This window comes from Epinephelus moara, chromosome 7 (genome assembly GCF_006386435.1).
Source record: "Epinephelus moara isolate mb chromosome 7, YSFRI_EMoa_1.0, whole genome shotgun sequence".
Taxonomy (NCBI): Eukaryota; Metazoa; Chordata; class Actinopteri; order Perciformes; family Serranidae; genus Epinephelus; species Epinephelus moara.
In genome coordinates this window covers 22,294,991-22,304,379 of record NC_065512.1, presented here as the reverse complement: position 1 = coordinate 22,304,379, position 9,389 = coordinate 22,294,991, and the positions used below count along the sequence as shown (strand labels likewise).

The following is a 9,389-nucleotide window of genomic DNA, read 5'->3' as shown; positions in this document are numbered from 1 at the left end:
ACAGGGCCATGTAGCTTTGGATTTTTTTCTTCCTCATTAATAAAACCCTTCATTTCAAAACTGCATTTTGTGTTTACTTGTGTTATCTTTGACTAATGTTTAAATTTGTTTGATGATCTGAAACATTTAAGTGTGGAAAACATGCAAAAAAGTAAGAAATCAGGAAGGGGGCAAACACTTTTTCACACCACTGTAATTGGTCAATAAGTATTGATAAATGTGCAGAGAGGTCGTTTTCATTTGTTGGAGGTGCATGTTTATCATCACTGTGATACTGTATGATTTCTCACAAGGTGCTGTAGAGTATAAAACCTTCAATAAAAGTCAATAATAGTAATTGCACTGTGTCACTTGGTGGTCAATACTGTAGCACAGCAGCTTTTGTGATGTGTCCAACTGTGAATATGATTCTTACATGTGTGTCTTATTAATTAATTATTTACATTTAATGTGATGCTCAATACTAGAGCAAAGGTTGGACTTAATAATGTGACCCCAAACAAGCCCCTGGTCAGAATTTGAGTATGGATTTGGTGTCTCGTCTGGGTGGTTTAGGGGGCGTGAGAACAGACAAGACCTGTTTGGCATACTGGCTGTGTTGCAGACCAGCCTCCCGCAGAGCCTGCTCAACCCGCACTCTTGGATCAGACACAATCTGGAAAACAGATGTTAAAAAAACAAAAAAACATAGTAAATAATACATAACCAGCTGTTACACGCTAGGTCAACACCCACTATGTTAGCATTGTTTGTTTGTTATGGTTTCTGTGCATTTAACACTTGAAACACGATTGATCACAAATCCTTCATGGTTTGGTATTGGAGGAGAAGATTTGCACAGCACGACAATCGTTAGTCATTGCCAGGGTTACGCAATAAGCAAATACTAACCATGATGACACACTCAGACACACACACACACACACACAGACTATAGTACACTGACCTGCTTGGGTTGCCCTGAGATCAAGGCTGTGTACACAAGTCTGTGACATGAGCACAAACATTGATTGACCAGCCAAGCAGCTTGCACAATTTTGCCGCACTGCATGGGTCACTGGTCAGTCTCACCCAACATGAAACGAAACATTATGTAAAGCAGTGATTCTCCTTTTTTTCCAGCCAAGGACCCCCTACAGGATAGTAGGGGGTCCCCTTGGAGTCATCACACTTTTACAATCTCAGTTATGTGAAAAAACAACACAAGAGATATGTATTAGAAAGATATTAGACATACTAAAAACATTTGCAGATTCTAAGAGTTATAGATTTGTTAGTTTGGAAAGTAATCTAGGAACTATTATAGATTTAAAAATGTAAGTATCATTTGTTAAACTATGGAGCCTTTTGTTAAAAAACTGATGTCATGATAATTTAAGACAACATCTACCTTCATATATTTTCTTTTTTTTTTTTTTTTAAAAAAAAGGCAGTTTAAAAACGCACATCATATGACCACTCATGTACACTGGGCATGTTGATGTAAAAAGGAAGTAAATTGTCAACTCTACGGAGATGGCAAAAAGTATGACCAGAGATTTCTTTGCTTGAGGTGGAGCTGTTTCTGAAAGTAACACGTGAGTATAAGGCAGTAAAGGCGGCACAAACCAGACTGAGAGTTGCTGCAAAGCAAACACCTCGACAGATGCATGGTAGAGGGGGGTAAAGTTAGACTGATTACCCAGTGCCCCAGTGGAAGGGGGGCCCTTAAAAAGCTGGAAATGAAAAGTTTGGTTTTGTTTGTAATTTTCTTTTTCTAAGTAATTAGTGCCCTAACTAAATCGACTGAATAAATCGGTTGAGAGACTGAACTTTGTATAAAAAAAACAAAAACAGTGGAAGCTCTCTGAGGAACCTCTCAACCCTCAAAGGCACAAAATGGTTTAATCTACCACTGCACTAGGATTCATCTCTTTATGCAGCTTGACCCAAGTGGTGCTCATTATGCTGCTGGGCACCAGTGCACACTGTCATCCCTTTCACCAAAAAAGGGAATTCAGTTCGAAACACTTTAGACAGAGAAAACTTTATTTCCATTTGCAGTATTATATATGGCAGTATGGCTCTGTTCTGGGGCCTCTCTGCCTTTCCTCAGGCCTACGCAGAAAGCCTCTTACACCAGCCTATGTGGAGAGAGCATACCTCTCTGCCCTTCCATGTGCAAACAAGAAAAGCCTGAGGCAGAGAGAGCAAACCTCCCTGCCCTTCTATGCGCCTACATTGAAATCCAAAGCAGAGAGAGCACACCTTTCCTGCCCTTCCATGCGCCTACATGGAAAGCCTAAGTCAGGGAGAGCAGTAGCAAAGACCCCCTGGGAACAGAACAGAGCCAGCATCAATGACAAACAGAAATTACACTGATAAGTCCGACACAGCATGAAAAGGAGGAGTTGGGGTGGAGGCAGGTTGCAAAGCGGCTTGCAGAGGAAGCAGCAAGAGTAGGCAGGCCAGAGCAGTTTAAATAGGGTGCCCTGAATGAGATTCGCCCACTGGTTGCATAGGAAGGAATCATGTGATCTATCAGCTGACTCCCTTCCATCAATCAGCTGCTCCATCAGTTGATTGGGCTGTTTGAGATCAGCTAATGTAGCTGGGATGTGAGCTGAGCTTGACATCATGTCCCGCCTGAACTAACACTATGCTCAATATCTGGGTTTCAAAAAAAGAAATGAAAGACATGGAACAAGAAAGAAAGGGATTTGGTGCTACGCCCCTGTAAGGCAGCATATTAGAGCTGTACCGGGAGCATTGTCCTTCACCAGAGGAAGCTTTGGCAATGATGAAGAAGTAATGTTACCCACACTGTCATGGCTTGTTAAGCTACCTAGGTCATGTTTTTAATTGTTTACATTATCTAGATTCATTTCTTGTTTTATTTTGTTACTCACGTCTGCTCTCGTTTCAGATCCCCACTTCCTGCCCTCGTGTACTTCTCTAATTGTCTCCCTCGCCCTGATTTGTTTCACCTGTGTCCAGTTATCCCTGCTTCCCTTGTGTATTTAGTCTGTGTGCTCTCTGCTTCTTGTGCCAACTGGTCTTTGTACGTAGTGTCAAGCGTCCCAGTATTTTCCTAGTCTTAGTGTTCCTGGTTTTTGATCCTTGCTCACGTTTTTTGACCTCGTTTTTTGCTTTGCCCTTTTGGATCGTCTGACTGCCTGCTTGTGTACTGTATCCATTTGCTACGTAAAGACTTTTGGTTAGTCACTGAACCGTCTCCTGAATTGTGCACTTGAGTCCACACCTCTGTGAAGCAGTCCTGTCACACACAAGAAGGATGAAATCACAAAAGGAATGTAGACCTAGCTATAATACAGTATTTGGTTTGACACGTTTTGACTGCTAAGATCCAATCGGAACGCAAACATGAGTGTCTGCATCTTCGCTTTTCAGAAGTCGGCGTTTCCACCTTTCCAGAATAAAACGCAACCCCGTTTTCAAGGGTCTCTGTTTTAGGGGTTCCAAAAGTGCGGACACTGATTGTAAACACTGCAATAGTTATGCATTTTTTAATGAAACTGTATTAGTGTGGCTGTAGCTTAAATGAATACATCTTAAAACTTTTCACGGACCCCCTGGCAGACTGCCACTGACCCCTGGGGGTCCCCGGACCCTACTTTGAGAATCACTGCTGTAATCGGCTAAATATTGTTGAGGAAACAGGGGAGAGAGGCCACATAGGCCCATAATATGTAACACACATAGATAAGTGGCTTGGGGCAAAAGACCATGGAGCTGAAGAGCTTTTGTAATGATATGAACAAAAGCTGTTATCATGCCTCACCTGTGTGTCTGTGTACGTGTTAATACTGTAGAGAGGCCTTTGGAGCTCAAACTCCTTTACATTCAATTGTCGACTCCTCCAGGCTTCTGTATCTGCCATCATCCTCTCTGGGTCTGCCTCTGCCACCACCCCAACCTAAGATAAATAGGAAAGAGAAACATTGAATATAGGGATAACATATACAATTGTCTTTTTATTTACTGCCATAGGGTGGCAGTGATGCCTCCACTCAGATAAAGATGAGTCCAAGTCTTCCCTCATGGGTCATTTCAACTGACAAAGAAAATGTGAGTGGTTTAAAATGTTAAGAGTAGATAATGATCCACCTGGTTTCTGAGGACCTCCAGACGATGCTGTTTCTCTTCCTCTTCTCTCTGCCGCTCAAGCTCCCACGCCTCTCTCTCCTCCTTTCGCCGCTGCAACATCTCTGCCCGAAACTGCACCCTAGAGGCAGCACAGAGGGTGTGGACATCAGACCTGAGCAGCCCCTCTCTTCCTCTGCCACAACCAACATTACCTATCGCTCCTGACACAGCAGGCCTCCGGGCTGTGGAGGGTTTTATGGAGCTGCCAGAGAGCAGCTCCTCTCCCATCATCTGTTTTTATCTCTTTCTCAGCCCCCCATGATTCCTGTTCTCATTCCTGCCTGAGTTCATTCTCACAGCCAAAGTCAACACCATTATCTGGTATTAATGCCAGTCTTTGTGAGTGTCTGCAGAGAAATGCGCAGCAAATCGCACCAATCTGGGTCTTTTAAGCCCAGAATCCTCTATTTTTAAGAGTAATTTAACACCAGGCTAAAATACAATGTTTCACTGCAGCCTGAGGGCGAAAGGTTCAAGTGAATTGCAACCTGTAACCACACCCATCAATGATGTATGACACATTCTGGCAAAACACTTGCACATCACTGCAGCAAAGTGAGGTGTTAAACCTTTAGCTGTCAACAAAAACAAGATTTTCAGCTGCTGTTAAGATGCTTTTAAAAGCAATGAAGTTGAGTTAATCTGGAGTTACCAAATACAACACTTCCTCTTTCCCATTGTATTTCCCCTTAAAGGAATACTTCACCTGCAAAATAATCATTTTTTGCATGCCTCCAAGGTGAATGGAGAAGAAAAACGGTCAACATACTTCATGAATTGAGGTAAAAGGGAGCAGAGTTCAACAGCAAAACTGTATCAAAACATGTGTTAACAAACTCTCACACAACATGTCCAGTATAATACAGGTCTCATTTATCCGGTCGTATGCTCACAAACAATCTCAGCACGGCCAAGTACCATACCTGGGCAGGCATGTGTGTTGGAACTCAAACAGAGTTCAAACCCATGCACATGCTAAGGCACGCTCAGAGTGTGCTACCGGTATAGTCGGAAGTGTCTTACATTGTAACCCTTTAGCGAAAATGCATGTGCTTGGGGAGTACTGAGCATATGACTGGATAAATGAGACTTGGATTATACTGCATGAGCTGTGTGAGGGTTTGTAAACAGATGTTTTGATACAGTTTTGCTGTTGTCATTTGTGGCCCCCTATGACTTCAATTAATCAAGAATCTTTGCCTTTTTTGGATTCTCCGTTCACCTTGGAGGTATAAGGGGGAAAAAAAAGTTTCTTACATGAACTCACAGTAACACGCTGGGTAATTGACATTGTATAATTCCACACCTTCTGATGTCTTTATATATAAAGTATCAACTTAATGTTTCCACTGAGGGAAATATTCAAACATGTTTTTGATGGCTGCACCGTTCCATCAGATGGATCATTTCACAGTAGATTCATTTTAAAAAATCATATTTGACATCTTTGGAAACTTTGGGAACTGCATCAGAACGTTAGAAATAATGCTAATTAGATCATGACTTGTAAAGGGGTTAAAGGTCAAATTCACCTTCAGATTCAGTCTGTAATGTTCAGTGCAATCCAGGAAGTATTTTGACCTGAGGTGCTGTCATCAGTCTCCCTTAGTCTTGAAGGAATATTCAAGAAAAATTTTTTGCATTTCATAAAGTTGGGTGACTCATAATGGACAGATTTAAAAAAGACTGGTTAAAATTGAAGCAGCAGAGGCCAAGGAATCCTGACTTTTAGTCCCCAGTGTGGGTCAGTTCAAAAATGCTTAATCCTGTACTTCCTAAAATGCAACCAACAGCATCTTTTTATCAGACCCTCCACATAACCAGTTTGTGACTTTCTGTTAAACTCTTGTAGTATTTTAAGCCCATGCCCAGATAACCCTGGAGAAATCATCAGGGTTAATTTTTTTTCAGACTTGACAAAGCTCTTGAGGAGTAATTTGACACGGCGGACTGTCGTGTTAGTAATTGTAATATAGCTGTTACATCACAAGAGAAAAGTAAGGTCGATATTGGCTACATTAGTACCACACATAAACATGTATTTGTAGTACATCTGAAAGCGTAAGAGGTTGTAAGCCCATAATCAAAAAGGTAAACACACGTCATGACATGCTTGTAATGGCAAATAATGTATTCTCTGGATTATCTTTCGGCAACTCTTTTAACATCTCTTTGAAAACTCAAGGTCCCATGGTGCAACACTTACCTCTCTTTATCTCGCCTTGCCTGTTCTTCCATGACGCTCCTCAGATTAGCAAGTCTCTCTTGATCCCTCTGCTCCAGCATCTCCCTCCTCTCCTGCTGCCTTAAATAAAACTGCCTGACCTGGGGGAAAAACAACAATTTACAAAGAATAACGACAAAAAGTTAACAAGAGCCGCAAGAACAGTAGCCACGCTCGCACTAGTTTCGACTCCCATAGAACTCTTAGGATCGTCATGTCCTATTGATTGTGACAGAGCAGGAATCAGATAAGTGTAAATAAAAAGAATGAGATGATATTTCAATGTCTGGCAGACTATTGTGCTAAATTATATGGAATCCAATGCAGCCTAAATGCTCTCATTAATCAGAGAGTGTCTCAAGTTGACCATGCTCTCTGAGCAGACCCCTGAGGAGAGAGTTAATTAAACAGTCAGACACACACACACACACACACACACACACACACACACGCACACAGTGGAGTTATTGTACCTGTGAGGACTAACTAAATTAAATGATCAAAATACCCAGATAACTGTTACAACATATGCTTTCAATTTGATCTCCATGTGTGCCCACGATTAAAACCTTCAGTGTAGCCACAAATTCGAGGCAAGTTGATGCCTTGACGTGTAATTTGATCTGCCATACATCGAAAACTTTATAATATGAGGGTTCCCACACATCTTTACCAATGAATTTTCAAAACTTTTCCGTAACTTTTCCATAATATTTCATCCCATTTCCATGACTTTATTTAAGTACTTTAAAATAGGTAGGCCTATATGGCTATCATAGGGCACAATCCATGTACATGGGGCATAGCACACTAGACTGTCTCTCCACCCAATGCAATTTGGCTTCAGAGTTAAACACTTAACAGAGATGGCAAATTGTCTCTTTATAGAGAAACTAAAATCCTTGCTTGATCAGGGTGGTGTTGTAGGTGCTGTAATTCTTGTCCTCAGGAAAGCTTCTGATACTGTCAATCACAAAGTTCTCTTCACGAAGCTATCCAAATTTAATTTCTCTAAAGGTGCAGTGAAATGTGTGGAATCATACCTTACCAACTGGTCTCAATCAGTCTCCATAAATAATCATAGCTCTGAGCCAGTGCAGTTGTGTAATGGTGTCCCACAAGGGTCTATTCTTGGTCCACGCTTGTTCATTTTATATATCAATGACTTTCCATTTGCTTGTCCTGCAGTTGAAACCCTAATGTACGCAGATTTATTGATGTATAGTTTATATAGCTGCATATATTCCAATCCTTACTCACAGAAAAAAAAAGTGTGGCGGAGTGTTGTTCCTGTGGACTCCGGCAACACTAACCCCCGAGCTTGCCTTGGAAGGACTAAATGCACAAACCTGCTATTTTTGAATATCCCATAGAGAGAGAGAGACTCTCACTGCAGCCTATTTTATTTTGTTCTGAAAATGTTGGCGTGCAACCTTGTTCTGTAGATGATAAACAAAGGGCAGATTTCATAGGTGCCACTGGTAATGAAGAAATACAGTGAGTGCTGGACGGAGCAGTGACAACAAACCCACCCACATTTAAGGGTGCTGTTTGCGGTGGAAACGCTAGGGTCTAGGTACCATCTCTGTAAGAGGTTCAAGAGAGTGACATGTAATTTCAATTCATATCAGAGAACTAAATGCGTATAGATCTTTCAGTGATCAGTTAAAACAATGGATGATTAATACATACACATGTAAGCACTAAACTCTTCTGCTGCTGCTAATGATATGTCCTGCTTGTATTGCAGTGTTGTTCTATGTGGAAATTTGTCACCACTGCCTCTAGCGCTTTTAAAAATTGTATGTCCTTTTATATTGCATTTGGAATTCAAATTTTTTATTATCCATTCAGTCAAATTGATACAAACCGACAGTACTGTAGTCCAACAATTATCACAACAAGGTCGCGTTTTGATACGTTTGGTAACTCTGTTTGGTCCTCCATAAGGCATAACCTTGGTGATTCAGGTACCGTCATACCCAACCACTGTTACCAGTGAAGTGTATGTTTCCAAATTTATGAAGTTAACCGATGGTTATCAGGAGCTCCGCTAGTGTGCTGCCATCTTCCTCTGCAGTCTCCTTGCCTCAAGTTTTAGCACTGAATCTCACATTTGATGATCGTTACATTCTTGTGACTAAAAAAATCAAGTTAAAATCACTTCTTGTTGATGTGTTCAATTAAGTCTTTTAAACTCTGAGCTCTTTTTTGTCTTTTGTTTGTTTGTTTTTTGTGCTTTATTGTTTTTTAGGTCCTGTTTTTACGACAACGATTTCAACTTGCAATATGCAGTTCCTCTGAAAACGGAGACTTTCTGCACATGCGCATTATGGTTCCAGTCTAGGCATGCACGAGAAAGTCGACCATCACAACAACAATGGCGGCCTCCTGGGCTCTGTTTGTGTTGCTCACCCCACTGAATTTATCAACACTTCTCCAGCAAAGTGTAGATTTACTGTAGCAACTCCCCTTCGTTGTTTGTCCAGACAAACATTCGTGAGGTTGCCTTTTTTTTTTTTTTTTTTTTCTTAGATATTTTTTGGGGGCATTTTTAGCCTTTATTTCATAGGACAGACAAGTGTGAAAGGGGGAGAGAGAGGGAGTGACATGCAGCAAAGGGCCACAGGCTGGAGTCCAACCTGGGCCGCTGCAGCAACAGCCTTGTAAATGGGGCGCCTGCTCTACCACTAAGCCACCGACGCCCCAACGGTTGCCATTTTGTACATCACCGCTCTGTAGCAGAAAGCGCATGTACAGTGTGCAGGCGTGTGTTGTTTCATTACAAAGTCACACTGCCAACTACTGGCCTGGCATTTACACCACCGCGTTTTTGGTCATTTTTGCAGATTGTCATCATCGTCAGATCATGGAACTTTTTTCAAAACCAAAATGAGAAACGATTCCGTTTCCGTCATTTTCGTATAAACATGACCTTAGGTAGCCTTGTGTAACATTTGGGCCAAGGGACCACAGATGAATAATAGCCTTTTGGCTAATTCTGGCATTTTTATACCAT

At 41.5% G+C, this 9,389-nt stretch overlaps 1 protein-coding gene across 2 annotated transcripts in view; it reads right to left on the bottom strand.

The window, feature by feature from the left end:
- Positions 1–175: 175 nt before the first annotated feature.
- The window catches only part of LOC126393007 (coiled-coil domain-containing protein 148-like), a 43,097-nt gene continuing 33,883 nt past the window's right edge, over positions 176–9,389 (bottom strand). For both annotated transcript variants that reach the window (XM_050048831.1, XM_050048829.1), the window contains exons 12-15: positions 6,353–6,471; positions 4,108–4,225; positions 3,782–3,916; positions 176–655 (exon numbers count right to left, since the gene is read on the bottom strand). In XM_050048831.1, coding sequence (XP_049904788.1) covers positions 512–655; positions 3,782–3,916; positions 4,108–4,225; positions 6,353–6,471 — 516 coding nt within the window. In that variant the 3' untranslated portion in view covers positions 176–511. The remainder of the gene's footprint in view (positions 656–3,781; positions 3,917–4,107; positions 4,226–6,352; positions 6,472–9,389) is intronic.